At 43.2% G+C, this 21,022-nt stretch overlaps 1 protein-coding gene across 1 annotated transcript; it reads left to right on the top strand.

Moving 5' to 3' along the window:
- Positions 1–3,296: 3,296 nt before the first annotated feature.
- Positions 3,297–20,661, top strand: LOC122917032 (olfactory receptor 2T1-like). Its single transcript, XM_044264381.1, has 4 exons — positions 3,297–3,356; positions 4,375–5,309; positions 18,614–18,697; positions 19,731–20,661. The coding sequence occupies exons 1-4, from the start codon at positions 3,297–3,299 to the stop codon at positions 20,659–20,661; spliced, it is 2,010 nt and encodes a 669-aa protein (XP_044120316.1).
- Positions 20,662–21,022: the final 361 nt, after the last annotated feature.

Here is a 21,022-nt window from a genome sequence, read left to right as displayed (position 1 = left end):
CCAGCAACCCTCAATTTGTTCCCTACAGTTGAGTCTGTTACGCTTTGCCTCTCTCTGTTTTTATCTTATTTTATTTTTCCTTCCCTTTCCTTATGTTCATCTGTTTTTTTCTTAAATTGCACACATGAATGAACTTATGCCCTATTTTTATTTCTCTGGCTAACTTACTTCGCTTAATATAATACCTTCTAATTCCCTCCACATCATTTCAAGAATCCATTCCTCAGGATGGCTGAGTAATATTCCTTCACATATATGTACAATGGCAAGAATCCATTCTTTGGGATGGCTGAGTAATATTCCATCACATATATGTACGTATATATGTTTATATCACCTCATCTTTATTGACTCACCTGCTGATGGACATCTGGTCTCTTTCCGTATTTTGACAATTGGGGACAATGCTGCTCTAAACGTTGGGATGCATGTACCCCGCTGAATCACTATTTATGTATCCTTTGGATAAATACATAATAGTGCAATTCCTGGGTCATAGGGTATTTCTATTTTTATCTTTTTGAGGAACAGTGTAAGAGGGTTCCCCTTTCTCTAAATCCTCACCAACATCTGTTGTTTGCTGAATTGTTCATTTTACCATTCTGGCCAGTTGAGGTGGCATATCATTGTGGTTTTGATTTGTATTTCCCTGATGCCAACTGATGTGGAGCATTCTTCCCCTGTCTGTTGGCCATTTGCATGTATTCCTTATAAATGTCTGTTCATATCTTCCCTCCATTGCTTGACTGGATTTTTTTTTTTTTTTTGCGTTTTAGGAGTTTGATTACTTCTTTATAGATTTTAGATACTAGCCCTTTATCTGATACGTCATTTACAAATATCTTCTTCCAGTCCACAGGTTGCCTTTTAGTTTTTTGATTGTTTCTTTTCTTGTACAAAAGCTATTATCCTGATGAAGTTCTAACAGTTCATTTTTGCATTAGTTTCCCTTGCCTTTGGAGAAGTGTCTAGCAGGAAGTTGCTACAGCTAAGGTCAAAGAGGTTGCTGCCCATGTTCTCTAGGATTTTGGTGGATTCCTGCCTCATGTTGAGGTCTTTCATCCATTTTGAATTTATTTTTGTTTATGGTTTAAGGAAGTGGTCCAGCTTCATTCTTCTACATGTAGCTGTCTGGTTTTCCCAACACCATTTGTTGAAGAGACTATCTTCTTTGCATTGAACATTCTTTTCTGCTTTATCAAAGATTCATTGACCATAGAAATGAGGGTCCATGTCGGGGTTCTCTCTTCTGTTTCATTGATCGAAGTGTCTGTTTTGGGGCCAGTACCATACTATCTTCATGATTATAAACTCTGTTCCTAGCTCAAATGCCAATAACAGGCCAGTCACAGGACCCCAAGATAAGACCTGAGCGAGAATCAAGAGTCAGATGCCCAAACAACTGAGCAATGCAGGCACCCCTGCTCCTGATATGTTTTATCTTCAATTTTCTTTCTTGTTTTCTAGGATTGACTCTATCTCATCTGTGGGGACTGGGCTCTAATTAGAAAGGGTGACTCTATGATACAGATAGGCCCCATTCAGGAGCAGGCCAGGAGGATGCAGCCAAGCAGCATCTCACCCAGGGGAAAAACCAGGACCCCCCAGAGATCCCAGCCCTGGTCATCTGAATGGTATTATCACTGACGCTGCCTGGACTCAGGGGGCCCTGACGCAGACACACCAGCTGGGAGGTTGGACAATTGCCCCATCTGGGCTCTAACTAGGACATTTGGGAATGGGTCCCAAGAGACACTGCCTGTCAAAAGTCAGCAACGCCTTTGTCTGAGATATCACCAAGACTGGAGTCTTTGGTCGGTGCTGTTCCTACAGACAGGGAAGGGTTCTGTAACGCTAGCCATGACTTTTCTAGCAAACCCAATCTCCTCCCTGGAAGTGTCAGAAACTGAGGCTGGCCAGCATGTCCAGGTAAGAACTGGATGGCAAGAGAGCCATCTACCTTAGCCCCCTTGTAAGCATACTTGCACACACACACAGGCACACAGACAAACACACACACAAACATACACACACACAAACACATACAGAGCACTAGACCTGCTCCTTCTGCTTTCCCTCTTCCTATGCTCCATCCCCATTTGCCAATCACTTTCTACCTCCTAGGATCACGAGCAGGGCCACCTACCTCGAGGGTTCTTCATGTCCCAGATGGTCTAGTATGAAGTCATTGAAGAGAATGGGCTTCAGACCACCCTTCCCCAAGCCCCATCTGTGTCCTGGACAAAGCACACTTCCCTCTCAGGCCACTTGGGCGGGAGTGGTTCCAGAAACTCTCTCAGCCACCACACCAAGTCAGTACTAGTAACTGATTCTTCTACATCCCATCTGAGTTTACCAAACGTGTTCATACCCTTTCTTTGTCTAATAACTTGAGCCAGCAAAAACTATTCCAGATAGACTCATTCATTCCCATTCTTCATTAGTAACTGAGGTGGTGGGGGGAACGCTGATGATTCTGTGATTTGACCAAGTTGACACATGGTTTCAGATGCCAAAATGTCAAAGGCTTTGCCACTGACAGTTCTGAGTAGAGAAATAACCCTTCAGAGCAGTCCTGCTGACAGTGTCACGGTGACAGTGCTGGAGGTGGCTTTTGGTGTTCACACCTGACAAGTGGCAAGCCCAGTCTGGAGGCACAGACCGAACACCACAACCTCAAAGCACCCTCACGTTATTAAAAACAGCAATTAGAATACTAGACCTTATCTACTGAGCACTTACTAGGTGCCAGCCTTGGTCTAAACATTACACCATCATTTTTTATCCCAACTTAATCCTCACAAACACTGGATTCATTGAACTCAGATATTATCCCATTTAAAAGGTATTACCCCATTTAAAAAACTTAGCAACTTTCTCAAAATCATATCAAGAGTAAAGAGTGGGAGTGGGGGTCTTAGTGGCTCAGTCTGTTGGGCAGCCAACCCTTGATTTTCGATGGGGTCTGATCACAGGCTCCTCAGATCAAGCCCTACGTTGGGCTCTTCCTCAGCGGGAAGTCCGCTAGAGATTCTCTCCCTCTCCCTCTGTCTCTCCCTCACTCCCCACTCACTCACTCTCATTCTATCTCTCTCTAAAAAAATAAATCTTAAAAGAAAAAAAAAATAAAGAGTGCAGAAATTCTATCCACCTCCCAAGGGTACATTATGTTTTAATCACAACCCCACAACCCTAAATAAACAAGACATGAAGACATGCTGCCACTGACCGTTTGTCGACTTTGTTCTCAACACCAAAAACAGGAATGTGGGAATTTCTCATCTTGACTGCACATCATGGTTGATAAAGAAACTTCAGCGGATTCCAGCCCTTGGTCCCCTCAACACGCCTATCAGGTAAGGCTAGCATGCATATCTTACAGAGAAGGAAAATAAGGCTCCAACTGAGAAAAACTGTCCCCGAGTTTAAAAGGCACATGAGGAATAGAGCTGTAAAGCTGTAAAGCAGGGCATCTGATGCTTTTCCACTGCATCGTGTGTCCCTGCTTTAGAGTCAGCAAGTGTGACCAACAATGGCAGGAGTGTCACCACCCTTGATAGTACCCTCCCTCCATACATGTTATCTCAGTCATCACCTCAATACTCCATGAAGGTGCTGCCCATGGTCCAAATGAGGAAACACACATTCAGAATTCGGAAACTGACCAAGCTCAGACTGAGGTAAGAGGCAGAGAAAAGCTTCCCATCCTGTCTCCAGGACATCAAAGCCCAGAACATAAAAAGAAAGGTGGTGGTGAGGTTGATGAGGACAACGAAGCTGGTATGTCATTAATAAGAGAGCTCATCTCAGTTTCCAACGTTCTCACATCCACACTGTCTCAGTGGAATGGTTCCTTAAGGCACAGGTCAGTGGAACACACCACTACACCTAAAGACCCCTGGTCTCCACTGGCTCCTCTCTGGAGAGACAACTCCCCCACCATCTCCCCCAGGATGCACTCTCACACTCACACACATACACAAGGCTCCCTGCAGTGCCCACAAAATCCTAGTAGATGCAAGACCCCAAAATGAGCTCCAGAAGAGAAGAGACCAACCTTCTTCTTCCAAGTCTTTCAGAAAAGGAACTGAATTTGCCAAAGTTCTCTCAGGTGAATCCCGGTTCATGTCACTCAGACAATCCATGCCAAAAACTTGCTACATGACAGGAATCTAGAACCCAAACTACAGCTCATCCTCATGCCTCATTACCATAGTCCACAGCCCTCAATGTTTACAAACCCAGATTACAGTGCTAGTGAATCTCAGTGACCTTTTCAAAGGACACAGAAAAACAGATCAAAGCCCGTGAGGTCTGTATTATTCAGGGCCTACATTATTTAAGCAAAATTCTCTTCCAATTTCTCTATTTAAGGAAATCAGAAACCACACAAGCATCTCCGACTTCCTGCTTCTGGGCTTCTCTGACCACCCAGACCAGCAGCCTCTCCTCTTCGGGCTCTTCCTGGGCATGTACCTGGTCACCGTGTTGGGGAACCTGCTCATCATCTTGGCCATAGTTTCTGACCAGCATCTCCACACCCCCATGTACTTCTTCCTAGCCAACCTGTCCCTCATTGATACCTGCTTCTCCTGCACCATTGTCCCCAAGGTGCTGGTGAACACCCTCACTCAGCAGCACACCATCACTTACACTGGCTGCCTCGTACAGATGTACTTCTTCATGGCATTGACCCTGCTGGATGACTTCCTGCTGGCCGTGATGGCATATGATCGCTATGTGGCCATCTGCCTTCCTCTCCACTACACCACCATCATGTGTCCCCAACGCTGCCTGCTGCTGGTCGCCTCATCCTGGCTCTGCGCCCACCTCCTGGCCTTCTCACTCACCCTCCTCATGGCTCAGTTCTCCTTCTGTGCCTCCCATTCCATCCCACACTTTTTCTGTGACCTTCTCCCTGTCATCAAACTTGCCTGCTCAGACACCCAGATCTTTCAGGTCATGATGTTTGCTGAAGCAGCCCTCGCAGGTGTGGTCCCTCTCACCTGTGTCCTGGTCTCTTATGGCCACATCATGCACACCATCCTCAGGGTCCCCTCAGATGGGGGGAAGCACAAGGTCTTCTCGACATGTGGCTCTCACCTGTCAGTGGTCACCCTCTTCTATGGGACACTTTTTCTGGTGTATTTCCAGCCGTCATCTTCCTACTCAGCAGACACTGGAATGGTTGCATCTGTGATATATACAATGGTCACCCCCATGCTGAACCCGTTCATCTACAGCCTGAGGAACAGAGACATGAAGGGGGCTCTGTGGAGGCTCTCAGGCTGGAGAAGATACTCTACTCTGTAAGAGGTCCTGCCCCAGACTGAAAGATCGCGCTCTCTGAAATGCCTTCCCCCTGCACTTCTCCACAGCAATTTTGAAAACTCAAGTTCAAGGCAAGCTGAATGCTTGCAATCATGAACAGGTTCATCAAACAGAGAATGCGCTAACCAGACAGAAGGAGAGTAAGATGAACTTGCCAAGGACACAGCTACAACCTGGAAGGAGTGGCCAGCCATTCCTACAAGGTGACTTGATTAGTGGGTATACAGATGTCCAAGAAGATTCAAACCACACAGTGGGAATCGCCAAAAGAAAAACATCAGCCAGCACTCGGGTTCTGGGGTGAAGCCAGGTACCAGCCCAGTCTATGACTAACAGGTCCCACTCACCAACAAGCAATGCTCACAAGAGTTGGAAGGGTCAAGTGCTCTCAGTTTCAGGGACCATTTCCAAGCCCAGCTTTTGAAGCAACTCACTGAGAGGGACTAACCTACACACAGAGAAGGCTGAACCGAGAAGACACACTATTTTCTGGGACTGAGAAAACAAGAATAATTCTAGGGGGGGAAAATGAGGCACAGAGAGATCAGAGGACTGGCCCCAGCACACAACAGAGATCGAATCAAACATTATGACAAAGAGATTACTAGTTATGGACCAGTCTTTGATTTTTTGGTTTTTAAACTCTGGGTTATTTCATGTGTCTCAACTGCAGAATAATACATGCTCATTTGAGTAATTTTATAAAACATAAACAAATAAGGAAAATGGGAACACTTACAACCCCTCCTTGTAAAGAAAAACATTAATAATATTTTACAGTATTTCCCACCTATCTTTTTCTAATGACTTTTTGCCTTTATTATGTTGAGAAAATATTGCTGGTACAATTATATGTACTCTTTTGCTTAATCTTAAAACATGAGTTGTCTCCCTATGATTATCTCTTCCTGAATATTTGTCTCTCTGAGGTTACATCACAAAAAACATCCATGATATATATCCTTTTTCGTCATGGTTGGATGGCTAGAGGGCTTCTAAGTTTGCACTATTACTAAAAATGATGCAATAAATTTCTGAAAATAACTGATTTTCATATATTCACAGTCCATTACACTTAATATTCTCAAAAGTAGAATACCTAAGCAATACCTTTTTAGAGTCCTTTATCCATTGTGCCAAGATACCCAAATGAGAGTGCCCAATTGTCTCCATCTTCTCCATATTTTGATGTTCACATTTTCCCCCTTAATTATAACTGATATGATAGAGAAAATGGGATCTCCTTGTTTTAGTCTTAAGTTCTCTGATTGCTGGTGAAGAAACTATTTTTCTGACTCTGTTAAATATTTTTTTTCATTTTGCTCTTTCTTAAATGTTTTAATTATTTTATTTCCAGTGCAATTAACATACAGTGTTAGATATTTTTTAATTTAAATGCAAGTAGTTAACATACAATGTATAATTAGTTTCAGGGTGGAGTTTAGTGATTCATCAGTTGCACATAACACCCAGTGCTCCTTCTTTTTTTTTTTTTTCAATTTATTTATTTTCAGAAAAATAGTATTCATTATTTTTTCACCACACCCAGTACTCCATGCAAGCCATGCCCTCTATAATACCCACCACCTGGTACCCCAACCTCCCACCCCCCCGCCACTTCCAACCCCTCAGATTGTTTTTCAGAGTCCATACTCTCTCATGGTTCACCTCCCCTTCCAATTTACCCCAACTCCCTTCTCCTCTCTAACACCCCTTGTCCTCCATGCTATTTGTTATGCTCCACAAATAAGTGAAACCATATGATAATTGACTCTCTCTGCTTGACTTATTTCACTCAGCATAATCTCTTCCAGTCCCGTCCATGTTGCTACCCAGTGCTCCTTCTACCAAGTGTCTTCCTTAATGCCCATCGCACAATTACCCTATAACCTCACCCACCTCCCCTCCAGCAACCCTCAATTTGTTCCCTACAGTTGAGTCTGTTATGCTTTGCCTCTCTCTGTTTTTATCTTATTTTTCCTTCCTTTTCCCTTTGTTCATCTGTTTTGTTTCTTAAATTCCACACATGAATGAACTTATACCCTATTTTTCTTTCTCTGGCTAACTTACTTTGCTCAATAGAATACCTTCTAATTCCCTCCACATCATTTCAAATGGCAAGAATTCATTCCTTGGGATGTCTGAGTAATATTCCGTCACATATATGTACGTTTATACCACCTCATCTTTATTGATTCATCCACCAATGGACATCTGGTCTCTTTCCATATTTTGACAATTGAGGACAATGCTGCTCTAAATATTGGGGTGCATGTACCCCGTTGAATCACTATTTATGTATCCTTTGGTTAAATACCTAGTAGTGCTATTCCTGGGTCATTGGGTATTTCTATTTTAATCTTTTTGAGGAACAGTGTTAGAGGGTGCCCCTTTCTCTACATCCTCACCAACAACTGTTGTTTGCTGAGTTGTTCATTTTACCATTCTGGCCACTTGAGGTGGTATCTCATTGTGGTTTTGATTCGTATTGCCCTGATGCCAACTGATGTGGAGCATTTTTTCCAATGTCTATTGGCCATTTGCATGTCTTCTTGGGATAAATGTCTGTTCATATCTTCCCTCCATTTCTTTTTTTTTTAAGATTTTATTTATTTATTTGACAGACAGAGATCACAAGTAGGCAGAGAGGCAGGCACAGAGGAGGAAGCAGGCTCCCTGCCGAGCAGAGAGCCCAATGTGGGGCTTGATCCCAGGACCCTGGGACCACGACCTGAGCAAAAGGCAGAGGCTTTAACCCACTGAGCCACCCAGAGCCTTTAACCCACTGAGCCACGCAGGCGCCCCTTCCCTCCATTTCTTGACTGGATTTGTGTGTGTGTGTGTGTGTGTGTGTGTGTGTGTGTGTGTGTGTTAGGAGTTTGATTAGTTCTTCATAGATTTTAGATACTAGCCCTTTATCTGATACATATTTTGCAAATATCTTCTTCCAGCCCACAAGTTGCCTTTTAGTTTTTTGATTGTTTCTTTTCCTGTACAAAAGCTTTTATCCTGATGAAGTTCTAGTAGTTTTTTGCTTTTGTTTCCCTTACCTTTGGAGACATGTCTAGCAAGAAGTTGCTACAGCTCATGGACGGGACTGGAAGAGATTATGCTGAGTGAAATAAGTCAAGCAGAGAGAGTCAATTATCATATGGATTCACTTATTTGTAGAGCATAACAAATAGCATGGAGGACAAGGGGTGTTAGAGAGGAGAAGAGAGTTGGGGAAAATTGGAAGGGGAGGTGAACCATGAGAGACTGTGGACTCTGAGAAACAATCTGAGGGTTTTGAAGGGGTGGGCGTGGGAGGTTGGGGGAACCAGGTGGTGGGTATTAGAGAGGGCACAGATTGCATGGAGCACTAGGTGTGGTGCAAAAATAATGAATACTGTTACACTGAAAAGAAATTTTTTTAAAAAGTTGCTACAGCTAAGGTCAAAGAGGTAGCTGCCTATCTTCTCCAGGATTTTGATGGATTCCTATCTCATGTTGAGGTCTTTCATCCATTTTGAATTTATTTTTGCTTATGGTATGAAGAAGTGGTCCAGTTTCTTTCTTCTACATGTAGCTGTCTGGTTTTCCCAACACCATTTGTTGAAGAGACTGTCTTCTTTCCTTTTTCCTGCTTTGTCAAAGATTTGTTGACCATAGAGATGAGGGTCCATGTCTGGGTTCTCTGTTCTGTTCCATTGATCAAAGTGTCTGTTTTTGTGCCAGTACCATATTGTCTTGATGATTACAGCTTTGTAATATAGCTTAAAGTCCAGAATTGTGATGCCTCCAGTCTTGGTGTTCTTTCTCAACACTCCTTTGATGATTCTGGGTCTTCTGGTTCCATACAAATTTTAGGATTGTTTGTTCCAGTTCTGTGAAGCATGCTGGTGTTATTTTGATAGCAATTGCATTGAATGTGTACATTGCTTTGGGTAGTATAGACATTTTAATAATTGTTCTTCCAATCCATGAACATGGAACATTTTTCATTTCTTTGTGCCTTCCTCAATTTCCTTCATAACCATTCTATAATTTTTATAGTATAGATACTTTATATTATATATATATAGATATATCGATATAGATATATCGATATCTATATATATATCTTTGGTAAGGTTTATTCCTAGGTAATAACTGGTTTATTACTGGTTTTGGTACAACTTTAATTCGAGCAATTCCTTGATTTCTCTTTCTGCTGCTTCATTATTGGTGTATAGAAGTGCAACAGACTTCTGTGCATTGATTTTATATCCTGCAACTTTGCTGAATTATCAGTTCTAGTAATTTTTTGGTGGAGTCTTTTGGGTTTACTACATACTTATCATATTGTCTGAAAAGAGTGGAAGCTTGACTTCTTCTTTGCCAATTTAGATGCCTCTTATTTCTTTTTCTTCTCTGATTGCAGAGGCTGGGTCTTCCAGTACTATGTGAACAATAGTAATGAGAGTGGACATCCCTGGCATGCTCCTGATCTTAGGGGAAAACCTCTCAGTGTTTCTCCATTGAAGTTGATATTAGATATGGGTCTTTCTGATATGGTCTTTATGATGTTAAGGTATTTTCCCACTATCCCTCCTTTGTTGAGGGTTTTTAACATGAAAGGATGCTGTATTTTGTCAAATGCTTTTTCTGCATCACTGAGAAGATCATATGGCTCTTAACCTTTCTTTTATTAATGTGGCATATCACAGTGATGGATTTGCAGATACTGAATCATCCCTGCAGTGCAGGAATAAATCCCACTTGGTCATGGTAAGTAATCCTTTTACTGTACTGTTGGATTCTATTAGCTGGTATCTGAATGAAAATTTCTGTATCTATGTTCATCAGGGATATTGGTCTGTAGTTCTTCTTTTTGATGGGGTCTTTGTCTGGTTTTGGAATCAAGCTAATGCTGGCCTCATCAAAGAGTTTGGAAGCTTTCCATCCATATCTGTTTTTGTGGAACAGTTTCAGCAAAATAGGTGTTAGAATTTTTTTTCTAAGATTATATTTATTGGGGCACCTGGGTGGCTCAGTGGGTTAATGCCTCTGCCTTCGGCTCAGGTCATGATCCTGGGGTTCGGGGATCGAGCACCGCGTCGGACTCTCTGCTCCGCAGGGAACCTGCTTTCTCTGCCTACTTGTGATCTCTCTCTCTGTCAAATAAATAAAATCTTAAAAAAAAAAAGGATTTTATTTATTTATTTATATGACAGAGAGAGAGATCACAAGTAGGCAGAGAGGCAAGCAGAGAGAGAGAGGAGGAAGCAGGCTCCCTGCTGAGCAGAGAGCTGGATATGGGACTCGATCCCAGGACCCTGAGATCATGACCTGAGCCAAGGGCAGCGGCTTAACCCACTGAGCCACCCAGGCGCCCTCAGCAAAATAGGTATTAATTCTTCTTCAAATGTTTGGTAGAGTTCCCCTGGGAAGCCATCTGGCCATGCATGGATTCTTGTTTGTTGGGAGATTTTTGATTACTGTTTCAATTTCTTTTCTGGTTATGTGTATGTTCAGGTTTTCTATTTCTTCCTGTTTCAGCTTTTGTATTTTATTATGTTCTAGGAATTTATCTGTCTCTTCCAGATTGCCTTATTTGTTTCTAATAACATTTCTATTAACATTCTAATTTTTTTCTAATATTTTTTAAGTTTTCTTCTCAGTGTTCCAGAATTCATTGCTTAAGCACCACACCCAGTGCTCCATGCAATACGTGCCCTCCATAGTACCCACCACCAGGCTCACCCAATCTCCCTCCCTGCCCCCCGAAACCCTCAGTTTGTTTCTCAGAGTCCAAAATCTCTCATGATTCATCTCCCCCTCCAATTTCCTCCAACTCACTTCTCCTCTCCATCTCCCAATGTCCTCCATGTTATTCCTTATGCTCCACAAATGAGCAAAACCATATGATAATTGACTCTCTCTGCTTGACATCACTCAGCATGATCTCTTCCAGCCCCATCCATGTTGATACAGAAGTTGGGTATTCATCCTTTCTGATGGGTATTCATCCTTTCTGATGGAGGCATAATACTCCATAGTATATATGGACCATATTTTCTTTATCCATTCATCCATTGAAGGGCATCTTGGTTCTTTCCAGTTCGCCAACTATGGCCGTTGCTGCTATGAACATTGGGGTACAGATGGCCCTTATTTTCACTACATCTGTATCTTTCACTACATCTGTACAAAGACACATCTGTATCTTTGGGGTAAATACCCAGTAGTGCAAATGCAGGGTTATAGGGTCGCTCTATATTTAATTTCTTAAGGAATCTCCACACTGTTTCCAAAGTGGCTGCACCAACTTCCATTCCCACCAACAGTGTAAGAGGGTTCCCCTTTCTCCACATCCTCTCCAACACATGTTGTTTTGGCCACTCTAACTCGTATAAGGTGGTATCTCAATTTCTAATAATACTCTCTCTTTTTTTTTCTAATAACATTCTCTTACAATTTTCTATTTCTTTGGTATTGGTTGTGATCACTCCTCTTTCATTCATGATTTATTTGGCTCCTTTCTCTTCTCTTTTTGATAAGTGTGGATAGGGGTTTATCAATTTTGTTAATACTTTCAAAGAACCAGCTCCTAGTTTCGTTGGTTTGTTCTAATGCTTTATTTCTTCATCCTTAATTTCTCTTATAATCTTTATTATTTCCCTTTTCCTGCTGGATTGAGGCTTTATTTGCTGTTCCTTCTCAAGCTCCTTTAGGTGTATGGCTAGATTGTGAATTTCCAATTTTTCTTGCTTCTTGAAGAAGGCCTGTGCAACTATATACTTCCCTCTTAGGACCATCGTTGCTGCACCCCTTTGATGTTTTCATTTTCACTTGCTTCCATGTATTTTTTTTAATTCTTCTTTAATTTCCTGGTTGACCCATTCTCTCTTTAGTAGGATGTTCTTTAACCTCCGTGGATTTGTGGTCCTTCCTAATTTATTCTTGTGGTTGACGTCAAATTTCATAGCATTGTGGTTTGAAAATATGCATGGTATGATCTCAGTCTTTTTGTACCAGTCGAGGCCTGATTTGTGACCCAGTATGTGATCTATTCAGGAGAAGGTTCCACAGGCACTTGAAAACAATGTCTCTTCTGCTGCTTTGGGATGAAATACTCTGAATACATCTATGGAGTCCATCTGGTCCAGTGTGTCATTCAAAGCTCTTGTTTCCTTGATCTTCTACTTAGGTGATCTGTCCATTGCTGTTAGTGGGGTGCTAAAATCCCCTACTAATACTGTATTACTATCAGTGAGTTTCTTTAGGTTTGTTATTAATTGATTAACACATTTGGCTGTTCCCAAGTTAGGAGCGTATTTACAATTGTTAGATCTTCTTGTTGGACAGACTCCTTTATTATGATATAGCATTCTTCTTCATCTCTTACTACAGTCTTTGGTTTAAAATCTAGTTTGTCTGATATAAGGATGAATACTCCAGCTTTCTTTTGATGTCCATTAGCATGATAAATCGTTGTCCACCCCCTGACTTTTTTGGGTCTAAAATGACTCTCTTGGGGCACCTGGGTGGCTCAGTGGGTTAAAGCCTCTGCCTTCTGCTCAGGTCATGATCTCAGGGTCCTGGGATTAAGCCCCACTTCAGGCTCTCTGCTCAGCAGGGATCCTGCTTCCTCTCTCTCTCTCTCTGCCTGCCTCTCTGCCTACTTGTGATCTCTGTCAAATAAATAAATAAAATCTTTTTTAAAAAAATAAAATAAAATGACTCTCTTGTAAGCAGCATTTTGATGTTTTGGCTTTTTAATCCATTCTGATATCCTATGTCTTCTGATTAGACCCTTGAGTCCATTTACATTGAGAGTAATTATTAAAACATGTGAATTTACTGTCATTGTATTGCTTGTAAAGTCACTGTTCCTGCAGGTTATCTCTATTTCTTTCTAATCTTTGTTACTTTTGGGCTCTTTTTCCACTCAAAGGGTCCCCTTTAATATTTCTAACATGGCTGGTTTGGTGTTCATGAACTCCTTTGGTTTCTGTGTGTCCTGGAAACCCTTTATCCCTCCTTCTATTCTGAATGACAGCCTTGCTCAATAAAATCTTCTTGGATGCACACTGTTCCCATTTAGCACACTGACTATATCATGCCAGTCCTCTCTGTCCTTCCAGGGCTCTGTAGACAGGACTGCTACCAGCCTTATGTGTCTACCCTTGTAAGTTAAGACTTTTTCTCCTGATCTACATTCAGAATTTTCTCCGTATCTCTGTATCAACCAACTTTCACTATAATATGTCACAGTGGGCACCAGGGTGGTGGATGATTTTTTTAAATGCTACTTACTATTTTTTTAAATACACGGTTACTACTACATAGGCACCAGAACATCTACTTACATTTCTATCATAAAAAAATCTCTCCAGAGTGGAATTTTCTGTATGTTTTCAGTGAACTCATTGAGCAGAAAACCACAATCTGAATTTATACAAGGGTATTTAATGCCTAAACTAGTTGTACTCTGTGGAATATACATTCCTTCTGCGGGGGAAATACCATGTTTGATTATGGAGTGTGACCACACGACCTTCTAAGAGAATCACAGACAACGTACATACATACACAGTAATTCCAAACTCAAAATGTCTGAAATCAGAACTTTGGAAGGCTACAGGGGTGCATAAGGAAGGGTTGTGATCTGTATGAGACAGTTCTGAACATGAACAACCTTCAGTTACATGCATCCACCCATTGAAAGAATGAATGTGAAAATAAAACGCTGAGGAGTATGCCCAATTCACAGAAGAATATAAAAGGTATAATTCCAGGACATCTGAGTGCCTCAGTCAGTGTCCAGTCAGCCTTTGGCTCAGGTCATGATCCTAGGGACCTGGGATCAAATCTTGCTTCAGTCTCCTTGCTCAGTGGGAAACCTGCTTCTCCCTCTGCCTGCTTCTCCCCTGCCTCCCTCTCTCTCTCTCTTTCTGACTAATAAAATCAATAAATGTGGTCAAAAAGTGTAATTCCATTCACATAAAGGACAAATCCAGGCACGTTTAGAGTAGACTATACAAGGTAAGATCTATCTATGTGGGTTATCAAACTGAACAATGAAAGAAACGGCAGGGAGAGACCAAGGAAAGTGAGAGACCACTCCCATTTGGTAGTCAACAGTGTTACAAGATCCAGCTCAGTACAGGGTTCAGTCCTTAGCATGGAGTCAGCTTGGAATTCTTTCCCACCTCTCTCTTCCTCCTACCCATGCTCTCTCCCTCCAAAAATGAATAAATCTTTTAAAAAATTTCAGAGAGATACCTGGGTGGCTCAGTTGGTTAATCTGCTGCCTTCAGTTCAGATCATGATCTCAGTTCTGGAATCGAGTCCCACATCAGGCTCCTTCCTTGACAGGGAGCCTGCTTCTCTCTCTGCCTCTGCCTGCCATTCTGCCTGCTTGTGTGCTCGCTCTCTCTCTCTCTCTCTCTCTGACAAATAAATAAATAAAATCTTTTAAAAAAAATTTCAGAGATTAAACCCAGAGCTTTACAGACAGGCAACATAGGATTCATAACTCTGATCACTGAGAGTATAAAAAATAAGAATCTACTAAGTGAATCTAACCCTCTACTACGTGACAGTTAAGTCTTGGTCATGTTCTCCATATACATTTTTTGAAGATTTTGTTTCTTTCTTTTTTTTCTTTGAGAGATACCATGAATGAGTGGATGAGCAGACAAAGACGAACAAGTAAACTCTGTGCCAAACTCAAATGCCAATAACAGGCCATTCACAAGACCCCAAGATCATGACCTAAGCCAAAATCAAAAGTCAGATGCCCAAACAACTGAGCAACCTAGGCACCCCTGCTCCTGATATGTTAGGTTTTTTTTTTAAGAGTTTATTTTTTTAATTTATTTTTTATTTTCAGCATAACAGTATTCATTATTTTTGCACCACACCCAGTGCTCCATGTAATCCGTGCCCTCTATAATACCCACCACCTGGTACCCCGACCTCCCACCCCCCAACCCTTCAAAACCCTCAGATTGTTTTTCAGAGTCCATAGTCTCTCATGGTTCACCTCCCCTTCCAATTTCCCCCAACTCCCTTCTCCTCTCTAACTCACCATGTCCTCCATGCTATTTGTTATGCTCCACAAAGAAGTGAAACCATATGATAATTGACTCTCTCTGCTTGACTTATTTCACGTAGCATAATCTCTTCCAGTCCTGTCCATGTTGGGTATTCGTCCTTTCTGCTGGAGGCATAATACTCCATAGTGTATATGGACCACATCTTCCTTATCCATTCATCCGATGAAGGGTATCTTGGTTCTTTCCACAGTTTGGTGACCGTGGCCATTGCCATAAACATTGGGGTACAGGTGGCCCTTCTTTTCACGACATCTGTATCTTTGGGGTAAATACCCAGGAGTGCAATGGCAGGGTCATAGGGAAGTTCTATTTTTAATTTCCTGAGGAATCTCCACACTGTTCTCCAAAGAGGCTGCACCAACTTGCATTCCCACCAACAGTGTAAGAGGGTTCCCCTTTCTCCACATCCCCTCCAACACATGTTGTTTCCTGTCTTGCTAATTTTGGCCATTCTAACTGGTGTAAGGTGACATCTCAAGGTAGTTTCAATCTGAATCTCCCTGATGGCTAGTGATGATGAACAAAATTGAAGCAGAAGGGAAACTTCCTGACTCTTTCTATGAAGCCAGCATTACCCTGATCCCCAAACCAGGCAAAAACCCGACCAAAAAGGAGAATTTCAGACCAATATCACTGATATGTTTTATCTTCAATTTTTTTTTCTTATTTTCTAGGATTGACTGTATCTCATCCATGGGGACTGGGCTCTAATTAGAAAGGGTGACTCTATGATACAGATAGGCCCCGTTCAGGATAAGGCCAGGAGGATGCAACCAAGCAGCATCTCACACAGGGGAAGAACCAGGAGTCCCCCAGGGATCCCAGCCCTGGTCATCTGAATGGTATTACCACAGATGCTGCCTGAACTCAGGGGACCTGATGCAGACAGGCCAGCTGGGAGGTGGACAATTGGCCCATCTGGGCTCTAACTAGGACATTTGGGAATGGGTCGCAGGAGACACTACCTGTCAAAAGTCAGTGGCACCTGTGCCTGAGATATCACCAAGACTGAAGTCTTTGGTCTGTGCTGTTCCTACAGACATGGAGGGGCTCTGTAACTCTAGCCATGATTTTTCTAGCAAACCTGATCTCCTCCCTGGAAGTGTCAGAAACTGAGGCTGGCCAGCATGTCCAGGTAAGAACTGATGCATATGGATGGCAAGAGAGCCAACTACCTTAGCCCCCTTGTAAGCATGCTTGCACACACACACAGAGGCACACAGACAAACACACAAACACAAAGAGAGCAATAGACCTGCTCCTTCTGCTTTCCCTCTTTCTATCCTACATCCCCATCTGCCAACCAATTTCTGGCTCTTCAGATCACAAACAGGGCCACCTACCTTAAGGGGTCTTCATGTCCCTGATGGTCTAGTCTGAAGTCATTGAAGAGAATGGGCTTCAGACCACCCTTCCCCAAGCCCCATCTGTGTGTCCTGGACAAAGCACACTTCCTACTCAGTCCACTTGGGTGGGTGTGGATCCGAAAACTCTCTCAGCCACCACACCAAGTCAGTACTAGTAACTGACTCCTCTACATCCTGCCAGAGTTTTCCAAACTTGTTCACACCCTTTCATTGTCTAAAAACTTGAGCCAGCAAAAACTATTCCAGATAGACTCATTCATTCTCATTCTTCCATTAATAAATGAGGCAGCGGGGGGAACGCTGATGATTCTGTGATTTGACCAAGTTGACACATGGTTTCAGATGCCAAAATGCCAAAGGCTTTGCCACTGACAGTTCTGAGTAGAGACATAACCTTTCAGAGGCAGTGCTGCTGACAGTGTCATGGTGACGGTGCTGGAGGTGGCTTTTGGTGTTCACACCTCACAAGTGGCAAGCCCAATCTGGGGGCATAGACCAGAACACCACAACCTCAAAGCACCTGCACGTTATTAAAAACAGCAATTACAGGGCACCTGGGTGACTCAGTAGGTTAAGCCTCTGCCTTCGGCTCAGGTCATGATCTCAGGGTCCTGGGATCAAGCCCCACATCCGGATTTCTGCTCGGCAGGGAGCCTGCTTCCTCCTCTCTCTCTCTCTCTCTCTCTCTCTCTGCCTGCCTCTCTGCCTACTTGTGATCTCTGTCTGTCAAATGAATAAATTTTTTAAAATCTTTTAAAAAGGTCACTGAGTGAAGTAAGTCAAGCAGAGAGAGTCAATTATCAAATGGTTTCACTTATTTGTGGAGCATAACAAATAGCATGGAGGACATGGGGAGTTAGAGAAAAGAAGGGAGTTGGGGGAAATTGGAAGGGGAGGTGAACGATGAGAGACTATAGACTCTGAAAAACAATCTGAGGGGTTTGAAGTGGCGGGGCGGGGGTGGGAGGTTGGGGGAACCAGGTGGTGGGTATTAGCGAGGGCAAAGATTGCATGGAGCACTGGGTGTGGTGCAAAAATAATGAATACTGTTATACTGAAAATAAATAAAAAATAAATTTAAAAAAGGGGGGGGCGCCTGGATGGCTCATTAGGTTAAAGGCTCTGCCTTCAGCTCAGGTCATGATCCCGGGGTCCTGAGATCGAGCCCCACATCGGGCTCTCTGCTCAGTGAGGAGCCTGCTTCCCCCTCTCTCTCTGCCTACTTGTGATTTCTGTCTGTCAAATAAATAAATAAAATCTATTTTTAAAAATCTAAAAGAAAAACCCCAGCAATTACAAGACTAGACCCTATTTACTGAGCACTTACTAGATGCCAGCCTTGGTCTAAACATTACACCATCATTTTTTATCCCAATGTAATCTTCACAAACACTGGATTCATTGAACTAAGATATTATCCCATTTAAAATAAAAAGTTTAGCAACTTTCTCAAAATCGTATCAAGAGTAAAGAGTGGGAGTGGGGCATCTCGGTGGCTCAGTCTGTTGGGCATCCAATCCTTGATTTTCGATGGGGTCTGATCTCAGTTTCCTCAGATCAACCCCTACATTGGGCTCTTACTCAGTGGGAGGTCCACTGGAGATTTTCTCCCTCTCCCTCTGACTCTCCCTCACTCTCCACTCACTCACTCTCATTCTCTCTCTCTCTCTAAAAAAATAAATCTTAAAGAAAAAAAAAGTAAGGAGTGGGGAAATTCTGTCCACCTCCCAAGGGTACATTAAGTTTTTATCACAACCCTAAATAAACAAGACATGAAGCCATGCTGCCACTGACCGTTTGTCAACTTTGTTTCTCCACACCATCAAACAGGAACGTGGCAATTTCTCATCTTGACTGCACATCATGGTTGATAAAGAAACTTCCAGCCCTTGGTCCCCTCAACACGCCTATCAGGTAAGGCTAGCATGCATATCTTACAGAGAAGGAAAGTAAGGCTCCAAGTGAGAAAAACTGTCCCCGACTTTAAAAGGCACGTGAGGAACAGAGCTGTAAAGCTGTAAAGCAGGGCACCTGACGCTTTTCTACTGCATTGTGTGTCCCTGCTTCACAGTCAGCAACTGTGACCAACAATGGCAGGAGTGTCACTACCCTCAACAGTAGCCTGCCCTCCATACATGTTATCTCAGTCTTCACGTCGATGACTCCATGAAGGTGCTGCCCACGGTCCAAATGAGGAAACACACATTCGGAGTTCAATAACTGGCCAAGCTTAGACCAAGATAAGAAGCAGAGAAAAGTTTCCCATCCTGTCTCCAGGACGCCAAAGCCCAGAACATAAAAAGAAAAGCGGTGGTGGTGAGGTTGATGAGGACAACGAAGCTGCTGCTGTTTCATTAATAAGCGCACATATCAGAATCCAGCATTCTCACATCCATGCTGACTCAGCGGAATGATTCTCTAAGGCAAAGGTCAGCAGAACACCCCACTGCAGCTAAAGACCCCTGGTCTCCACTGGCTCCTCTCTGGAGAGACAACTCCTCCACCATCTCCCCCAGGATGCACTCTCACACTGACACACATACACACAGGCTCCCTGCAGTGCCCACAAAATCCTAGTAGATGCAAGACCCCAAAATGAGCTCCAAAAGAGAGGACTCCAAGCTTTTTGTTCTAAGTCTTTCAGAAAGGGAACTGAATTTGCCAAAGTTCTCTCAGGTGAATCCCGGTTCATGTCACTCAGACAATCCATGCCAAAAACTTGCTACATGACAGGAATCTAGAACCCAAACTACAGCTCATCCTCATGCCTCATTACCATAGTCCACAGCCCTCAATGTTTACAAACCCAGATTACAGTGCTAGTGATTCTCAGTGACCTTTTCAAATAACACAGAAAAACAGATCAAAGCCCTGGAGGTCTGTATTATTCAGGGCCTACCTTATTTAAGCAAAATTCTCTTCCAATTTCTCTACTTAAGGAAATCAGAAACCACACAAGCATCTCCGACTTCCTGCTTCTGGGCTTCTCTGACCACCCAGACCAGCAGCCTCTCCTCTTCGGGCTCTTCCTGGGTATGTACCTGGTCACCGTGTTGGGGAACCTGCTCATCATCTTGGCCATAGTTTCTGACCAGCACCTCCACACCCCCATGTACTTCTTCCTGGCCAACCTGTCCCTCATTGATACCTGCTTCTCCTGCACCATTGTCCCCAAGGTGCTGGTGAACACCCTCACTCAGCAGCACACCATCACTTACACTGGCTGCCTCGTACAGATGTACTTCTTCATGGCATTGGCCCTGCTGGATGACTTCCTGCTGGCCGTGATGGCATATGATCGCTATGTGGCCATCTGCCTTCCTCTCCACTACACCACCATCATGTGTCCCCAACGCTGCCTGCTGCTGGTCGCCTCATCCTGGCTCTGCGCCCACCTCCTGGCCTTCTCACTCATCCTCCTCATGGCTCAGTTCTCCTTCTGTGCCTCCCATTCCATCCCACACTTTTTCTGTGACCTTCTCCCTGTCCTCAAACTTGCCTGCTCAGACACCCAGACCTTTCAGGTCATGATGTTTGCTGAAGCAGCCCTCGCAGGTGTGGTCCCTCTCACCTGTGTCCTGGTCTCTTATGGCCACATCATGCACACCATCCTCAGAGTCTCCTCAGCTGGGGGGAAGCACAAACTCTTCTCAACCTGTGGCTCTCACCTGACAGTAGTCACTCTTTTCTATGGAACTGTCTTTCTTGTGTATTTCCAGCCCTCTTCCTCCTACTCAGCAGGCACTGGAATGATGGCATCTGTGGTGTACACAATGGTCACCCCCATGCTGAACCCGTTCATCTACAGCCTGAGGAACAGAGACATGAAGGGGGCTCTGTGGAGACTCCTTGCCTGCAGAAAATGTTGCATCTTATAAAGAGACCACAGTAGACCAGGCTTTTTGAAATACTTTCCTCAATGGAATTCTCTATTACAATTTTGAAAAGCTCAAGGTTATGGCAGGATTAATGCTTAGAAGCACAAGCAGGTTTAAGAAATAAAGTTTGCCTGACCTGGCAGGACTGGAATAGAACCATCTAGCAAAGGACAGCTCTGCAGCCTGGATAGAAGGAGTGGACAAAAATCCCAATGGGATTTTGAATAAAAAATGGCACCAAAGTTAAACAGGCAAAGAGGCTTTATTCAAGATTCTTGCAATAGGAGTGAACAGAGCTCAGTCTGAGCTAAAGTCTGCCGAGGTAAATGGTAAGATGACTCTTTTTTATTTATTTGTTTGT

The sequence above is a fragment of the Neovison vison genome, chromosome 9 (assembly GCF_020171115.1).
Source record: "Neovison vison isolate M4711 chromosome 9, ASM_NN_V1, whole genome shotgun sequence".
Classification (NCBI taxonomy): domain Eukaryota; kingdom Metazoa; phylum Chordata; class Mammalia; order Carnivora; family Mustelidae; genus Neogale; species Neogale vison.
Note: the sequence above shows the minus strand (reverse complement) of the source record. Positions and strands in the feature narration are given on the sequence as shown.

What these genes read in the sequence shown, in the direction of transcription:
- LOC122917032 (XM_044264381.1), top strand. Translation starts at nt 3,297, where the DNA reads ATGGTTGATAAAGAAACTTCAGCGGATTCCAGCCCTTGGTCCCCTCAA. An exon ending in TGGAGAAGATACTCTACTCT is followed by an intron (nt 5,310 to 18,613) that starts GTAAGAGGTCCT and finishes ACCATCAAACAG; the next exon opens with GAACGTGGCAATTTCTCATC. An exon ending in CCCCTCAACACGCCTATCAG is followed by an intron (nt 18,698 to 19,730) that starts GTAAGGCTAGCA and finishes TAAGGAAATCAG; the next exon opens with AAACCACACAAGCATCTCCG.